A 17,356-nucleotide genomic window follows, 5' to 3' on the forward strand; every position below is an offset into this window, starting at 1 on the left:
ATGGCTAGCCAAGAGCTAGAGGCCTAGCCAGAGGCAATCAGCTCATTCCTGTGACCCATTGGTCTCTAGGAGTTTACAGTCACTCATTTCTTAGGTGATTCTCGTTTATGGCTTCCTTGACTCAACATTTATTTCCGTGAATCTAATAGGCTTGTTTTCAGTTAACCAAAAATGGAAATTCTGGCCAAATTCTGTTCCCCCTTGAAGTAAAAATTGTCTTCGGAAATCAGGGACCTCTGTTAAGAGGCTAGTGCATGTCAAACCCCATGGTTTTTGCAGTTAAATCAAGTGGCTAAAACCTTCTGCACTCTCAGCCAATCAGATCATTGTCTTCTGATAATGATACAGTGAATAATCATTCTTCCGGACCTCTGCCTTTGTTGAGAAGGTAATGGGACACTGCTCCAGGAGAATGTTTTATTTGTTGGCAGCAAATGAGGCCATACCAACCTGTTTCTATCCGGAGGGAAACCCCTAGACTCCTGAGGTTGCAATCAGATACATATTCCGCATTTTAAATGGAGATCCGTCCTTTGCACAAATCACAAAAGCCAGGGTTTTAACTGGAGATGCTTAGTTGGTGGAAGGGTGTGTGCTGTTTTCCTAAAGATAGTGGGAATCGGTGTTATACAGGATCTGGAGAAATTGTGCCCCTCGTAATTGTGGTATTTAAGCGCTATGTGCCAAGCACTGTTCTAAGTCCTGGAGTAGATACAAGGTAAATCAGGTCAGGCACAGTCCCTGTCCCACAAGGGGTTTACAGTCTGTCAAGAGGAGAACAGGTATCGAATCTCCGTTTTTCAGCTGTGGAAACCGAGGCCCAGGGAGCTGAAGTGACTTGTCCCAGGTCGTACAGCAGAAGCAAATGGCAGAGTCAGGATTAGAACCCAGGTCCGCTGACTCCAAAGGCCCTGTTGTGCTGACTTATTTATTCAAGGTGGTGCCACCTGTTCAGGGGTAGTTGTGTGTTCAAACTATGGGTCTGTTTGTTTGAAAATAGCTCTGTAAGTTCATCTTCTCTGATCTAAGCAATTGAGTTCTTGACCGTACTTTGCAGATATGGAGTAATTATTGTTGGCAACCCAAAGGCCCTGTCCAAGCAGCCACTGTGGAATCACCTATTGAACTACTACAAGGAACAGAAAGTGCTGGTAGAGGGGCCCCTGAACAACCTCCGCGAGAGCCTAATGCAGTTCAGCAAGCCCCGCAAACTCGTCAATACCATCAACCCTGTAAGCAATCGCTCGTTTGACGCAATTGAGCAAATTGTACGAGGGATGAAAAGCGTCAATTGAATTGGGGCTTGTCTCTTCTCTCTCTAGAAGGCATTTTAGTGTTTACTGTGTGCAGAGCACTGGGCTGAGCACTTGCCGAAGTGCAGTGCAACAGAAAGGGTAGGCACAGGCCCTGCCCACACGGAGCTCACAGTCTACAGGACAGGCAGTAAAATAGATTAGGGATAGGAGAAATTGTAGGGTATAAAACTGCTTAAGGGGTACACAGCCAAGTTCGTAGTTGGTGCAGAGAGAGGGCAGACGGGAAGTAAAACCTTAGTCTGGGAAGGCCTCTTGGAGCTGTGATTTTTAAGAGGGTTTTGAAGGTGGGGAGAGTTGTGGAGTGTCAGATATGAAGTAGGAGGGAGTTCTAGGCCCAAGGAAGACTGGGCACAGGGTTGGTGGCAGACTAGACAAGATTGAGGCACAGAAAGTAGGTTGGTGTTAGAGTGTTAGAGCGGAGTGTGCAGGTTGGATTGTAGTAGATCAGTGAGGCGTAAGGTAGGAGGGAGAAAACTGCGTGTCTTAAAGCCAGTGGTGAGGAGTTTCTGTTTTAATGCAGAAGTGGGTGCGCAACTGTTGGAGGTATTTGAGGAGTTGGGGAAGATATGGACTGAACTTTTTTTTTTTTAGAAAAATGATCTGGGCATCCGAGTGAAGGATGAACTGGAGTGGGGAGAGACAGGAAGCGGGACGGTCAACGTGGAGGTTGTTGGAATAGTCAAGGAGGGTTAGGAGATGTGCTTGGATCAGTGTGGTAGCAATTTAATTGGAGAGGAAAGGACAGGTTCTAGAGCTGTGAAGGTAGAACCAACAGGATTTGGTGACAGATTGAATGTGTGGTTTGAATGTCCTATCCAAACAGGATAAAGACGCATGTCTCCGAATCCAAGGCTTTTCAGCTCTGGGATCTTAGGTCAAATACTTTCCCTCAAATGCAAGATTTTGATAGGTTGGTTCCATACAAACCTTTCCATCTCCCCATGTCATTTCTTCAGAGGAACAGGTCAGGAGTCTTTTTAGGCAGGCTTCTTGGCCCAGTCCCATGCAACTGTACCTTCCTCCCTATCTTTTTTTTTTTCCCCTAGTAATTACTGCTCTTGGGCCTTGGGAGGCCCTCTTAGGAAGAATGAGTTTGGAGGGCCCTAGTATTTATTAAGCTGCTAAAATGTCATTTAGGAAGTACTGACGCAGGTTTGCCACCTTCCGAAATAGTAATTTTGTAGCTGGACAAAACAAATTTCTGGTATCTAATTGATTAGCATTAAGTTCGATAAAAATTATCTCTGTAGGTCTAGTACGTTAGCCATTGTGCATTTTCAACCAAACTCGAAAATGCCGAGCAAACTGCATGAAAATGCAAAAGGGGAAATCGGATTAATAGAGCCGTCTGGGTGATGCCCAATCACAAGAGCAGGCACCAGTGGAGACAACAAAACTAACTCCTTTTGTTCCTTCTGTTCTCATGGGGTTTAACAGTATTGTGGCAGCTGTGTGTTAGTACTTGAAATTATCCCCTCAACCTCTGGGATGATATCAATCCTATGTCTGTGGGGCAGTGCCATCCATCCCCACCAATCCACTCCCCCCCCCCCCATTTTTCTGTTATATTTCCAGGGAGCTCGATTCATGACTACGGCCATGTATGATGCTCGTGAAGCTATTATCCCAGGATCTGTTTACGATCGGAGTAGTCAAGGTAAAATGAAATATAAGCCATGAAGGATTCTTTGTGTAAAAAGGAATTCACTCGGGTGGTTCTGGATCACATGATTCATATAGTCGGGGATATTTTTGTCACTGAGTGGTTGCATAAGGGGGAGCTCTGGGATGTGTGTATTTTTCCTTAGAATCAGTTGAGGTGAGCTTGATTATTTCTTCTTGTTGCCCCCGCTGCTTTCCTACCCAGAGTAATCAGCTAACTTTAACTTTCTTAGGACGTCCCTCAAATCTGTATTTCCAAACCCATGATCAGATTGGGATGATTAGTGCTGGACCCAGCCACGTCGCTGCTATGAACATTCCTATCCCATTCAACCTTATGATGCCACCGATGCCTCCTCCAGGTTATTTCGGACAAGCTAATGGACCAGCTGCAGGTATCTAGCCCTTTGCAAACTCCCTGAAAAAAAAAAGAATCCCCTTGGCGCTGGGTTTTCCCCTGCACCCGGGTGAGGGCCAGGACCGAAAGCTCTTTGCTTCGTAACCCACCCCCGGACCACAGTCCGGCGACTGTGACGAGTCGGCTGACTGGGAAGGGGAACCAGCCTTCAGTTGCAGAAAGCTTGGGCGTGATGGGCAGCCCTGGGGGCTGGGGAGCCCTAGTTGTTCACCGTGTGAGAAATGACTTTTTCCTTCCCTTTTCGTCCTTCAGGCCGGGGGACCCCCAAAGGGAAGACAGGCCGTGGCGGACGCCAGAAAAATCGTTTTGGTATTCCCGGGCCTAGTACGAATATTCCAAATAGTCAAGCAAGCCAGGATGTGGTATCTCAGCCGTTCTCCCAGGGTCCGTTGACTCAGGGCTATATTTCCATGAGTCAGCCATCGCAGATGAGTCAGCCAGGCCTCTCCCAACCAGAATTATCACAGGTATGAGAACCTTTCCTCCTTGTTTCTTGATAACCTGTTGCTGCAGCCGGGTTCCCCCCAAACAAAAGCAGGAGGGGAGCTGCCCTCCGCACAAGGGTGATCCTGCTCCTCAATAGAAGGCGCCCTCTGTCCAGCAGCAAAATGTCCCCGTTTCCTCCCTTCCCTCCCTTCCCTGTCAGCATTTAAGCCTCTCCAGCGTGTTTCTGTGAAAGCTCCTAGCCTTGACAGATTTACATGGAGAAAAATTGGAAGAAGCTTTTGGCAGTCCAGTCAAAATCCCTGCCAGGCAACATGTGGCCCTAGTTGTGCAACTTAAGGAAGGCTTTTCTACATGATTTGAACATGGATTTATAACAGGAGTAATTAATTAATCACTGTTTAACAAGAAAGGCCTTTGAAGTGAACAATGGCATTGTCTCTGCCCAGGGGGCTTGGGAATGAAGTACAGACACCTAGCAATTCCACTGTGACTCCTAAAGAGGGAGTGAGAGGTTTGAATGTGTAAATCCATATTGGGTGTTACTTGGATCCAGTTAGTTGCATGAAATTAAGGATTGGGGGGTTCGGGGGTGAGCGGGGTGGAATCCATCTCCAGCAAACAAACCATACACATCTTCATGCTGGATTTAAAGAAAGTGACTTTCTCATTTCAGGACAGTTACCTTGGTGATGAGTTTAAATCACAGATCGATGTGGCTCTGTCACAGGATTCTACATACCAGGGTGAACGGGCATATCAGCACGGCGTGACTGGACTGTCACAGTATTAGAGTGTAAGCCACCTTGTTTTGGTTTTTTTTTTACTTTGATGTTGACTGCTGTTTCATCTCTTAGGCTTGTGTCCCAAGCAGAGTGGTGTGGAAGCAGGCCACACATTGGGAATTTTTTTTCTTTGTGTGATTAGCGTGGCTCAGTGGAAAGAGCCCAGGCTTGGGAGTCAGAGGTCATGGGTTTGAATCCCGGCTCTGCCACTTGTCAGCTGTGTGACTGTGGGCAAGTCACTTAACTTCTCTGTGCCTCAGTTACCTCATCTGTAAAAATGGGGATTAAGACTGTGAGCCTCACGTGGGACAACCTGATTACCCTGGATCTCTCCCAGCGCTTAGAACAGTGCTCTGCACATAATAAACCCTTAAATACCAACATCATTATAAGTGTCAAAGTACCAGCTGTGACTTGGCAAAGCTAATTCCTGCTACTTTGAATTACAGTGGTGAATCCTTCTCTGACAGGCTGCCGCTTTACAGAAGGCTGTAAATGCCCGGTCCAAAACTCTGTAATAATGCGGGGGAGCCTTTTAGTTTCTATTCCCACTTTGGGAAGCTCCTTTCAGGTGCAGATTTTTCTATTTTCAATCTATTGGGAGCATTTATTGAGTGCTTCCGGAGTGTAAGGCACTGTACTAAGCATCTGAGAGAATGCAACAGAAGCGAGGCACATGATCTCTGCTCTTAAACTTGCAATCTAATGGAGGAGGCAGACCAAATGTATTCAGCTAGTGAAACCTGGAAGAATAAGGCTATTTTTAAATAAAACCCTTTTAAAAATATATTTTTGTGCATTGAAGCATGAATTTGCCGAGCCTTTGGATTCCCGGGCAGTCTAAGGGAGGTCTGTCTCACTTCCGATCAGATGTTTGTAGACTGTAAACTCCTTATGGTGGGGAGTGTCTGCCAACTCTGTACTTTCCCGAGCTCTTAGCACAGTGCTTTGCAGACAGTAAGCGCTCAATAAATACCTTTGATAGTTTTCTGGTGTTTCACAATCACTTCCTTTATAAAATTTTCCCTAGGAGGAAACTAGCACCCACTTGTATGCACTCCCCCTGGAGAGCTCCTTGGAAAATCAAGGATTTTTTAATCTCCTTTCTCTCTTGAATCCAGGCTGGAATCTGAAGGAAATCTGGGAGTGCTTCGTGTGACATACCTGATTTAGTTTTATTCTCTCCTGTTCTTTGGGGTGCTCCTTATCCAGGAAGGGCCTCGCTAACCTTTTTCAAAGCCTTTTTTTGTAGTTGTTGTTTTTTCCTTTGGATTCAGAAGCACAATATGGCTGTATGTTGCCAATTCATATGGCAGGGCCCTCTGGCAAAAATGCTTGGCCCTGGTCTCCACTGGGTCCCCTGGAGTTTGCAGCGGGAGTTGCTTTGATGTGTGGTGGTGCTTACGAAGGACTGTCTTTCAGTAATGCCACTCCCTCAGGCAAGCGGCCAGAAGTACTCCTGGCCCTGAAGAGAGTTTTTGAGTGGGGAGGTGGGAGTTGTAAAAAGTAAAATAGAATAGCATACTGTCCAGTTTTGTGCAGGGGGGTAGGACTACTTTTGGCTTGAGAGCTTATTTTAGCCTTTGTGCATACACATTGTACAAGACTGCACCAGGGTGGGAATTAATGGCATGGGATAGATAATAATAATAATAATAATGTTGGTATTTGTTAAGCGCTTACTATGTGCAGAGCACTGTTCTAAGCGCTGGGGTAAACACAGGGGAATCAGGTTGTCCCACGTGGGGCTCACAGTCTTAATCCTCATTTTACAGATGAGGGAACTGAGGCACAGAGAAGTTAAGTGACTTGCCCACAGTCACACAGCTGATAAGTGGCAGAGCTGGGATTCGAACTCATGAGCCCTGACTCCAAAGCCCGTGCTCTTTCCACTGCGCCACGCTGCTTTCCTTGCCCTGATGAAAAATTTGGGTCTGGAGCCTAGCTGAGCTCCAGATCTGTAGGTTCCCCAATTAACTCACTTCTGGGGGAGCTGGAAGGGTGGGAGGGTAGGTCGGTCATGTATGAGGGCAAATGTCCTTCTCGAGTGGTGGCACCTCAACTGGTACCCTGTGGCTCGTGGCCCTCCCTGGGGCCCAAAACGAGGTGGGCAAGTCATAGGCAAGCCTCCCCCCCCTCCACGTGCGCTCCCCCCCTCCACGCGCGCTCCCCCCCTCCACGCGCGCTCCCCCCCACAGCAACATCACTCTTAATCTTTTCTCCCACTCCTTCTTTCCCTACCCCTTCTCTCCCTTAGGTTGAGGAAGAAGAGCTAAGCTTATGTGGAGCTTAGTCCATCAGCATCTTATTCTGGGTAATAAAAAAAAATAAAATAAAATGGATACCTGTTTTCCACTGCTAAAACTGAAGCACCACTGTGTGAGAGCAACAGGAGAGAGAGGAAAGAGAGGGAAACCAATCAATGGGGAGAGAAGAGAGGAAGGAGCGAGTGAGCGACCACTGCTAGCACACTGAGACGAGGAGAATGTCCGAAGAGGAGAGAGAAGCAGAGTACTGGCTGCGGCCCAAAGGGAAGGCGGGGTTCGGGTCTCGCGCAACCAGCAAAATGAACGAATGAATAGTCAGCTGAGTCCCTGCTCCCCCAGCCCCATGTGCTAGAGAGAAGGGCCTTCAGCAGGGCTCACTTCATTCCATGCTTCTGTTTGGGAACAGGGCCTCGCTTTCCAGAGCAGGAGGGAAGGGAAACCCTCATCTCAGAGTTCTTTTAAAGGGTACGACATTTTAGCAGGAAACTGTTCAAATTTTAGCAGCAGAGGAGAGATTCCTACTTCCTACTTCCAAGTCTGCAGAACCAGCCACAGATGGTGCCAGCAGCATATGGCCAGAGCTCCACTCTGAGATGCCGGTTGTCCACACGGGCTCTGAACCCTACGTGTTCTCATGTTGCCTATGTTTCGAAGGTGGTTTTAAAGATGTTAGTTGAATCAAAGGAGCACTGAATTTTTCTTTTCGAAGTTATGTCTCTGGAATCTTAGTGGTGGACTTGGAAGATGAGGTGCTTATGCACACACATTTAAAGCAGGCAAATCTTAAATTAGAATTACCACCAATGAAGAGAACGTCAAATGAATTTTAAAGCTGTAGCATTCAGCCTCTTCCTACAATGGATAGCAGTTAATGAGGGGGAACGGGTGCTGGTGCAGGAGGAGGGTTAAAAGTGTTTTCTGTATGCTTTAATTGGCTACTGTCTGGACTCTACTCTGCGAAAACAAGCCTTTCTGTCACATGAATTGTGCGCTTAAAAGGGGGCTGGCTGGGTTCCTGTGCTTTTCAGCCCTGGAGGAAAAGATGCTAGTATACCTGCTTCATTCACTCCCGCCAATGTTGGGGAGAAGTAGTGGCCACTGGGGATTATAATGGATTTGAAGTAAAGACTCTACAACAATACTGAAGCAGGCTAAATGAATTACAGCAAAGCAGGCAGTTGGAAGGTGGCCATCAAGCGGGTCCGATGAGAGAAAAAGAGTGGCTTTTGGGTGACTTCTTCGGGGACTCACTGCGGGTAGCTGGAGAAGCCTTTTTTTTTTTAAATTACTGTTGTTTTTATTTTTGAAAAAGAAACAGAAAGCCTAAAAAAGCCTGAAGATTCCTTTCAGGTACAGACCACCACTTCGGCATCCATGTTGACTTGAAAAATAGATACTAAAGGTGGAAGATAAAGAGCACATTCAAAGTGAGCCATCATGTCTTAAGGGATGACGCAAGAAGACAGGCGTATCGAGGACACAGTTCTTTAGACCTTTTTAGGAGCACTCTGAGTGCCGAGATCCAGAGAGATTGAGAACCTCACATTCTTAGCTGCCCGTTTTATCAGATCCCTAAATTTGAAATGCTCTTAACTTCTACCTCTAATTGGCTAAGTTGAGCAGAGTGTGATTTGCTAGTGTAGATATCTTTTAAACCTTTCTGTTACCTGTAAGATCAAAGGGCTTCAAGTATTTCTAGTGTGGGAGGGTGTTTGTTTTTGTTTTAAATTTGTATTTGTTATTTTGAGGAACTCAGACTTTACCTCTCACACAATGTACTAGAAAGGCCCAAACTGCAATGTTTGTTTTTAGTCCATTTGAAAACCCCTTTGATTTCAGACCATCCTCTAAATTGCCCACCCACTTAGAAAACCTGCATTCTGTTGTTTTCCTTGATTCATTCTTTCCTTTTTTTTTCTTAGAGATGGGGGTGGGTAGGTAGCTACAGATGTACTTTGATTTCCGTGACAGAGCTGGTCACTCTGCATTAGGTTTTTGTCTGATCCTTCAGCTTGTCAATTTATATTTCAAGTTCTGCAAAAACACACAGTTTGCCCCATAAATCTTGAGAAAGCAAAAACATCAGCCCTCCTATTCTAAAAATCCTCCAGAATTTCACCTTCTAAAATGTACCAAGAACGGGGACACGCAGGCCACCTTCTTTCCTGTAAGATGGACTGTTTTATTTATTAACATTGCCGAAGGGCTTTTTTAATTTTTCCTTCTGGGTAGGCTGCCTAGTTGCAGAGTTTTGAAATAGGTTTAAGCTGTAATCCTTTGTGCAATGCAATCCATTGAGTAATGCCCCTCTGCCCCCTTCCCCTCCTCTCCCTCCTCTCCCCCCACCCCCACCCCTCTGCTCCCTGCTCTCCCCCTACTCTCCCCTCCTCCAATCTGCCCCTATATTTCACTGGTTGGAATGCTTTTGCCTCTGCTTTGTGCTGTTTTATTGTTTTTCCTTTGTAGCAATTATTCTGAGTTTTATAAATCCATGAACATCAGTGCCAGCACGGTGTTACTTTTGATTTTTCGTCAATTTGTTTTAAACTGTCATCAAAATATTAATAAACAGCTCTTGCATTCACACTGACCCTGGACTTTTCTTGCTCGCTCCAACCTTTTTGAAGACAAGCAAGCCCCACCCCAACATGGATACCGACTCACTGTTCTTGGGTTATGTGGCAAATTTATTCCAGGTGTTTCCTTCCCTCATCGCTGTCCCGCATTATCCGAGCTTGGTTGGTTTTTTTGGCCCGGATGAGGTCCTTCGTGTGGCAATAGGAACCTTTACTGAAGCGGGAGAGGCTCCCAGGCCCTTCTAGGCTGGTGTCTCTCCTGCCTCTGACCTCTCTGTAAACTCTCCCAGATCCCCTCCTGTGAGGGCTCATTATTGTGATCGTGACAAACTCTGCATTTTGCAATCTGCCCGTCTAGCAGTCTTTCCTTCATCCCTCCCCTCCCCCATTGTTCTAACCGCCAGGCTGGGAACAAAGAACACGTCAGAATTTGGGGACAGGTTCTTGGAAATCGGCTGCGACCTTAAAAGGAAGGGACAGGGAGGAGGTCGGCTGCTCTGAAATAAAAACCTGCCAGACTCCGGGGGCAATTCTCTCCATTTCAGGAGGGAGGGAAAGGAGGAAAGAACCTGCTTTATCTTTTTTTTTCTCCCCTCCCAGCTCTTGAAGTCCAGCTGTGGCATGAGGTGGCAAGCCAAGGGCTTTCCAACAAAACGAGACTTCCCTGGCTCGTTCTTTGGCGGGACTCCTCTGCCCCCCCAACTACCCCCTCCTCAACAGTCTGCTTTCCGGTGAGAAGGGGCCAGATGTCTTTCAGCCCAGCCCATCCGTCTTGTCCTGGTTAGGACTGCCCCCGAGGCCATCCCCTCTGCCATACACACCTCCCCGCTTCTGGGAGGGGGCACGAGGTGGTCCGAGTGAGGGGAGAGGAAGATCCCGAGAGCTTTGTCCCCTCCTTTCCACGAGATGGGATTGGGGGGGACTAGAATTAGGCACGTTCAAGGTAGGCCACCACAATCACGCTAGTGCCAGGGCTCCTCTCTCCACCAGAAGGGTTTCATGCCCCAAAGCCAAACTGCTCTTGCATTCCTTGAGCCCGAGGAAACGTTGTTGGGCAACCCCAACCTCCACTTCGCTCCCGGCGCCCCTAAAGTGCCGGGATTCTCGACAAAGCACCACCCTCCCCCAGAGTTTAGGAGAGGGAGAAAGCGGGAAAGAGACAATAAGGCCTTCAGCAAGAATAGGACGGCGCATCGAGAGCTGGCTGAGCAAACAAATCGGCCTCCGGGCTGTGAGGATGATAACAATCTGCTCCTCTCTCTCTTCTCTTCCACCCCCACACCTCCCGAAAAATTCTTCCACGAGTTCCCGGGGCCTCTGAGATCCTAGCCCCGATTGTGTGGGGACTTGCTGCCCGTTCGGGGCCGGTGGGGGGAAAGCTCCGGGGCCACTTTCTAGCTGAGTCCTTGAGTGAGTTTGATTACTTGAGCTCAATTAATGACGGTATTTGTTAAGCGATTACTATGTGCCAAACACTCTTCTGAGCACTGGGGTAGGTACAAGGTAATCAGGTTGTCCCGGGGGGGGCTCACAGTCTTCATCCCCATTTTACAGATGAGGTAACTGAGCCACAGAAGTGAAGTGACTTGCCCAAAGTCACACAGCCGATCAGTGGCAAAGCCGGGCTTAGAACCCACAACCTCTGACTCCCAAACCCGGGCTCTTTCCACTGAGAGAGCTGGGTTCCTTAGACGCAGCCAGTTTGATGGGAGCGGGTTAAGAATTTAGCCCAGAACTGCCTAAAATGCAAGAATTTGGAGTCACAGGAAGAAGCCTTTGAAGTGAGAAGCATCCTCGGAGCCCCGGCTGGGGGAAGCTCCCGCTGGGCTATTTGCGGGGGGAGGGGAGCCGAGCGAGCTGCAGCCGCTCTAGGGGTTGGGACTTAAAGATCAGTGAGGTTCTGGCCCGAGCTGGGGGAGCCCAAGAGCCGCCGAGCCACCCGGGGAATTGAGTCCGCGGGTGGGCAAGCCGAACTACGTTCATTTACGTCTGAAGCGGAGGGAGGAATCGCCTCTCTCCACCTCCCCACCCCATGGCCATTCAGGCCAAGACTCCGGTTCCAGGGGAGGGGAGAGGGAGGGAGCACTCCTTCCTCAGGCCCCGGGCAAGCCGTCTGCTCCTAGTAGCCAGGCGGAGAAGGCGAGATCCCCTCTGGCTCGCCCATCTCCCTGGCCCCTCCAAGTTCATTCATTCATTCACTCTGATGAATTACTATGTACATTGCTCCCCGTTAATAATTATTATTATTATGGCATTTGTTTAGCGCTTACTATGTGCAAAGCACCGTTCTGCAAAGCAGGTTGTCCCACTTGGGGCTCACCTCCCCATTTTACAGATGAGGTAACTGAGGCACGGAGAAGTTAAGGGACTGACTTGCCCAAAGTCACACAGCTGGCAAGCGGCTGAACCTGGATTTGAACCCATGACCTCTGACTCCCAAGCCCAGCCCGTGCTCTTTCCACTGAGCCACGCTGCCGAAGGCTGGGTTCTTTAGACGCAGCCAGGTTGATGGGGGTGGGTTAAGAATTTAGCCCAGAGGGGCAGTTCCCTTTCTCAGTTGGCTTGGGAGCCCCCAAGTCAGGTCGCTTCTCGGAGAAATCCCGCCCTCAGGAGCGAGGATCCCTTCGTATCCGCCCCATCGTCCTCCCCCCGAGGCCCGTACCCCTGGGGGCGACCCTGCCCCCTCCCCCGATCGCGGCTGCCCCGGTAGAAATGCGGGGAGAGAAGCGAGGCCGCTGCTCGGAAGGCCTAGGGCGGGGAACGGAGGGGAGAGTTAGCGCCAAACCGGGTGGAGGGACCGGGAAGCGAAGGGTTACAAGGAGAAGGGCTGCCGCGGGTTGTATGTGTGTGTTTGGGGGGTGGGCGGGTGGGGGAGGGAAGGGTGCCGTCTCACACCTCTCTACCCAATGATCGGGTCCCTCTCCGACCCGCGGGGTGACCCCTGCCGGGTCACCCTCCGATATAAGGCGGCCCGCGGGACTCCGCCGAGACCCCCGCGCCCCCCACCCGCTCCCCGGTTCGACCTAAGGAACGATGCATTCCCTCTGCCTGCTGCTGCTGCTGCTGCCGCTGACCCTGACCCTGACCCCGGGGCTCGGCCGAGCACAGCCGGGGCCACTTTCGCCCCAGGCTGTCGCCCTGCTCCGAGCCCTGGGGCTGAGCGAACCCCCTGCGCCCCGGCAACCCCGGCCCGTCCCCCCGCTGCTCTGGCGGCTCTTCCGCAAGAGCCAGGAGAAGCTGGCGGCCGCCAAGGAGACCCAAGAGCCCGAGGGGGCCGAGGGGCCCGAGCAGGCCCAGCCCTGCCACGTGGAGGAGCTGGGAGTCCCCGGAAATATCGTCCGGCTTGTCCCAGACCGTGGTAAACTGAGGAACGAGGGGAAGCCGCCGTCGAGATCGGGGATCCGGAGCTGGGGGAGGGGCGGATTAAGTGCATCCTACTAGAGCCGGGGGCGGGGGGGTCAAATCGCCCCCTTCCCCCCAACTCCTGAACCTCGGGTGTGGCAGGGACAGAGGCCAGCTGCTCCTGGGCCCGGGAGGAGAGAAGCAGCGCCCCCACCTCCCTCCTCACCCCTCTCCTCCCCGACCCGTTCCACGAGCCTTGGTGGCTTCCCCCTCATGGCTGACTGGACCCCAAGGGGCTCTGGTCTATCTCCTGCTGAGAATCAGTGACTATTGTGTGTGTGTGTCTCTCTCTCTCCTGCCTGGCCCTAGGGGCAGTGCTGCTTGCTGTTCCACCTCTCCTGCCGGAACAGACTGAGGCATAGTTGCCCCTCTTCATCCAGAGCTTTGCCCACTTTGCCAGTGGTAGAAAACCTTAGCCAAATCCCTCGGTTCATCCCAGTGTTGGCCGGTAACTACCGTGACCAGGTGCTGAACCTGGCTCTGTGGGGGTCCCGTTTAGGTCTAGCCAGTTCTGGTTGTGGGGGGGCGTGTTTCCTGGGCCGAGTTACAGTATGTGGTGAAAGAGTCCCCACCCCACCCTAACACTAGGCAGCTTCTTGGGGAGGGGGCGAGAGACTGCCCCTTGGGAAACAGGGAAAAGGCCCCCCGGGGTTAGAAAGCGAGAGGCCTGCTGGCCTCAGAGTCGGGGTCCGTGCCTCAGCCCCCTAGACCCGTGGACCCCCTGACTGGTAACCAGCCCCCACAGGCCCCGTGTCTCCCTTTCCCCCCAGGTGGCTCGGTCCAGCTCGAGGAGCCAGCCCTGCCCCCCCTGTGCGCGGAGAAGCCCCTCTTCTTCAACCTGTCGGCCCTGGCCCCCGAGGAGCAGCCGACCCTGGTCCGGCTGGAGCTGCATCTGGGCCCCGCCGGCGCCCAGGGGCCCCCAGGGCCAGGCTGGGAGCTCAGCCTGTCCCTAGCCCCGGGGCCCCAGCTGTGGGGCCGGCAGGCCCACTGGCACCACCGCCAGCTCCTCCTGACGCAGCCCCTGCCTCCGGGCCGGGACACCATCCACCTGGACCTGCTGGACTTGGGGCCCGTGGGGGCGTCCCCCCTCCCGCGCAACCTGAGCTTGGTCCTGGAGATCCTGCATGGCAGCGGGGGCGACGGCAACGGCACAGAGGCCGCCTGTGCCAGCCTGGGCCGCTCCCTGGAGGCCTCCCTGCTGGTGGTGACCCTCCACCCCCAGCAGTGCCGGCCCGTGGCCAGGAGGCGACGGGCAGTGGCCCCGGCGGCCCCGGCCCCCGACCGCGTCTGCAGGCCCCACCAGCTGTACGTCAGCTTCCGGGACGTGGGTTGGCACGACTGGATCATCGCCCCGCGCGGCTTCATGGCCAACTACTGCCGGGGCTCCTGCCCCTTCCCCCTGGCCACCCAGCTCAACAGTGTCAACCACGCCATCCTGCAGTCCCTGATGCACTCCGTGGCCCCGGCCCAGACCCCTCTCCCCTGCTGCATCCCCATCAGGCTCTCGCCCATCTCTGTGCTCTTCTACGACAACGGCGACAACGTGGTCCTGCGGCACTACGAGGACATGGTGGTGGACGAGTGCGGGTGCAGGTGAGCGGGTGGGCCGGGGCCCCCGAAAAGGGGGCGGGACCCAGGCCGGCCCGCTCTCGTAGATGTCCATGCATCGGTGTGTGTGGTTGTGTGATGCCACACTCCAGAGGCAGGTGTTTGTGGGTGCTGATTTAGGCTGGGGGCAGGGTTTGAGAGTGGTGCCAAAGTTTCAAATAGTTTATCTATTCCCCCCACTCTTCAATATACTCAGGGTGCCCCTGCCCCAGTGACAGAATTACTAACTCCACCTTAGTTTTTGGTCTAATCCTTCAGCTGATTTGTTTTCAAGTTCTGCAAAACACAGAGACCTACCCCCCTCATCCCCGTCCCCATCCCCCAAAACTCAAGAAAGCAATGCCTCCACCTTCCTATTCAAAAAGGCCTCCAGCGCTTCACCTTCTAAGCCTTTTAGAGAAGGGAAACCTTTTAAACTGCCTCTGTGTAGTCAAGAGAAAGAACTGGGAATCTGGAGCTAAGAATTTCACTCCTGCCACCGGTCCCCTGGGTGACCTCATCTCTGATCCTCCGTTGCCTCATCTCTAAAATGAGGGTGATAACCCTGCCTTTTCCTACCTCCCAGGCTTGTAAGACTAAATCAGTTGGAAAATAAACATGCTACAGAAAAATGAATCAAGGGGTTCTTAATCCTTTCCCCGTGTGTCAATGGGATATGCCTCGTCCCTTTATATTTCACTGGTCGGCGTGCACTGCCTTTTTATTGCTTTTTGCTTTGAAGCAATTCCTTGGAGAACATCAGTGCCTACCAGTGTTTCCTTTGATTGCTTAAAAATGCGTCCAAAACTGTTGGTCATCCCTAAAATATTAATAAACAGTCCTTGTCTGGACTCCAAGCCTCAATCCAGCAGACCTAGTCTCCGATGCTGTGGCTTGATGGCTTAGGGAGATAGATCTGGGGCAGGTTCCTGCCGTAGAGTTCCTGGCCCATCAGGAGAGGAGCACGCGAGTGTGTGCTGGGAAGGAATGGGGGCCCAGAATGTCTCTAACCCTGAGGTACCGCCGCTCCTCCATCCTCCCCTAGAGCTGTGGGCGGAAATCCAGGCACCAGGGTGACTTTTGGCCACTTGAACTTCACTCTCACTTGTGACCCCTGAGCCCTTTCTTCCCCTCAGCCCTCTCTGCCCTCATATAGTCACCACCCCCCACGTCCCCCATCTATCCACCGATCCAATTGAGATAAAATCCTGATTGCTTTGGGGCTGAGGCCCTGCAGGGGGCAGCACAGGAGAGGGGAGGGTCAGGAGGGTAAAGAGAGCGCCTACCTGCTCAAAAACCAGGGCCGGGGGCAGGGAATGGGTCCTTCAGAGAGCCAAAGTCCCCCACCCGCCTCCAGACCTCCCAGTCCCCCCAGTGCCAGGGTTTCTTCTGCTGCTCTGTCATTTATGGATTTTTTTCCTCTCCCTCCAACCCCCTGATCCTTGCGGGGAGCCTTTGACCATGGGGTTCGTGTGGCTCCCTATGCTGCTGTGAAGCTTGCCCAGTATATGGACCGGGAGAGGGGAACGTAAGGCAAGGGTCCCATAAAAAAGAACAACATTTCAGGTGGAGGCGACAGGAAAAACCAAAACAGCTGTTTTATTAGTCAGGGTCTGTGTTGTGACAGGAGAGCTTACACCTACAGTTTGCCTCCGGCAACAGCAGGCCAGGGCACCCCTGCCCCCGTCCCCCTACTCTCCCAGGGCCCCGGCCCACCTGCACCCACACTCGTCCACCACCATATCCTCGTAGTGCCTCAGGACCACGTTGTCGACTCTGAGTAGAAGAGCACAGAGATGGACGAGAGTCCGAGGGGGATGCAGCAGGGGAGGGGCTGTCTGGGCAGGGGCCACGGAGTGCATCAGGGACTGCAGGATGGCGTGGTTGACACTGTTGAGCTGGGTGGCCAGGGGGAAGGGGCAGGAGCCCCGGCAGGAGTCGGCCATGAAGCCGCGCACGGGGAGATGATCCAGTCGTGCCAACCCACGACCCGGAAGCTGACGTACAGCTGGTGGGGCCTGCAGACGCGGTCGGGGGCCGGGGCCACCGGGGCCACTGCCCGTCACCTCCTGGTCATGGGCCGCCACTGCTGGGGGTGGAGGGTCGCCACCAGCAGGAAGGCCTCCAGGGAGCGGCCCAGGCTGGGACAGGCGGTGGGGAGCGGGGAGGCGACCTCCGTGCCGTTGCCGTCGCCCCCGCTGCCAGGCAGGATCTCCAGGACCAAGCTCAGGTTGCGCGGGAGGGGGACACCCCCACGGGCCCCAAGTCCAGCAGGTCCAGGTGGATGGTGTCCCGGCCCGGGGGCAGGGGCTGCGTCAGGAGGAGCTGGCCCTGACCCCTGATGGTGGTGTCAGTGGGCCTGCTGGCCCCACAGCTGGGGCCCCGGGGCTAGGGACAGGCTGAGCTCCCAGCCTGGCCCTGGGGGCCCCAGGGCGCCGGCCAAGGTGGGGCCCAGATGCTGCTCCAGCCGCATCAGGGTCGGCTGCCTCTGGGGGGGCCAGGGCCGACAGGTTGAAGAAGAGGGGCTTCTTCACGCACGGGGGGCCAGGGCTGGCTCCTCGAACTAAACCGAGCCACCTGGGGGGAAAGGGAGACACGGGGCCCGTGGGGCCGGTTACTGATCAGCCGGGGCTTAGCCGGCGTCTCGGGGGTCCACGGGCTGGGGGCTGCTGCAGGTACCCTGACTCTCTGAGGCCAGCAGGCCTCTCTCCTTCTAATCCCCGGGGGCCCTTTCCCGTTTCCCAAGGGCCCATCTCTCGCCCCCTCCCCAGGAAGCTGCCTAGTGTTAAGGTGGGGTGGGGACTCTTTCACTCAGTCCCAGACCCCAGCCATGTCTCCCAGAACCCAATTTATATTTATTTAGCTTTAGATGGTGGCAGAGGACAAGGTCCTAGGCTAT

General features: G+C 52.8%; 3 protein-coding genes across 8 annotated transcripts in view; 2 read left to right on the forward strand and 1 right to left on the reverse strand.

Annotated features, from left to right (window-relative positions):
• Positions 1–9,482, forward strand: part of UPF1 (UPF1 RNA helicase and ATPase) — a 36,418-nt gene extending 26,936 nt beyond the window's left edge. For all 6 annotated transcript variants that reach the window (XM_007670831.4, XM_007670832.4, XM_007670833.4 and 3 more), the window contains 6 exons: positions 1,058–1,232; positions 2,892–2,973; positions 3,212–3,373; positions 3,649–3,863; positions 4,517–4,636; positions 6,883–9,482. In XM_007670831.4, coding sequence (XP_007669021.1) covers positions 1,058–1,232; positions 2,892–2,973; positions 3,212–3,373; positions 3,649–3,863; positions 4,517–4,633 — 751 coding nt within the window. In that variant the 3' untranslated portion in view covers positions 4,634–4,636; positions 6,883–9,482. The remainder of the gene's footprint in view (positions 1–1,057; positions 1,233–2,891; positions 2,974–3,211; positions 3,374–3,648; positions 3,864–4,516; positions 4,637–6,882) is intronic.
• A 3,019-nt stretch (positions 9,483–12,501) lies between these two features.
• LOC100078431 (embryonic growth/differentiation factor 1-like) lies at positions 12,502–14,467 on the forward strand. Its single transcript, XM_001509424.1, has 2 exons — positions 12,502–12,826; positions 13,641–14,467. Exons 1-2 carry the CDS (start codon positions 12,502–12,504, stop codon positions 14,465–14,467), a joined length of 1,152 nt encoding a protein of 383 aa, XP_001509474.1.
• A 1,564-nt stretch (positions 14,468–16,031) lies between these two features.
• On the reverse strand, positions 16,032–16,516 carry LOC100078469 (protein DVR-1-like; the record flags this gene model as incomplete). Its single annotated transcript, XM_029051146.1, is given in 4 exon segments — positions 16,032–16,231; positions 16,234–16,301; positions 16,303–16,412; positions 16,415–16,516. Coding segments are annotated over 4 exon segments (363 nt in total), but the record flags the coding sequence as incomplete, so codon positions are not given.
• Between the last annotated feature and the right edge of the window lie 840 nt (positions 16,517–17,356).

This window comes from Ornithorhynchus anatinus, chromosome X1, assembly GCF_004115215.2.
Source record: "Ornithorhynchus anatinus isolate Pmale09 chromosome X1, mOrnAna1.pri.v4, whole genome shotgun sequence".
NCBI lineage: Eukaryota > Metazoa > Chordata > Mammalia > Monotremata > Ornithorhynchidae > Ornithorhynchus > Ornithorhynchus anatinus.

Bases quoted from the DNA above. Each gene is read 5' to 3' on its own strand.
- LOC100078431 (XM_001509424.1), top strand. From the start codon at position 12,502: ATGCATTCCCTCTGCCTGCTGCTGCTGCTGCTGCCGCTGACCCTGACC. The intron at 12,827-13,640 runs GTAAACTGAGGA...CTTTCCCCCCAG, and splicing joins CCGGCTTGTCCCAGACCGTG to GTGGCTCGGTCCAGCTCGAG.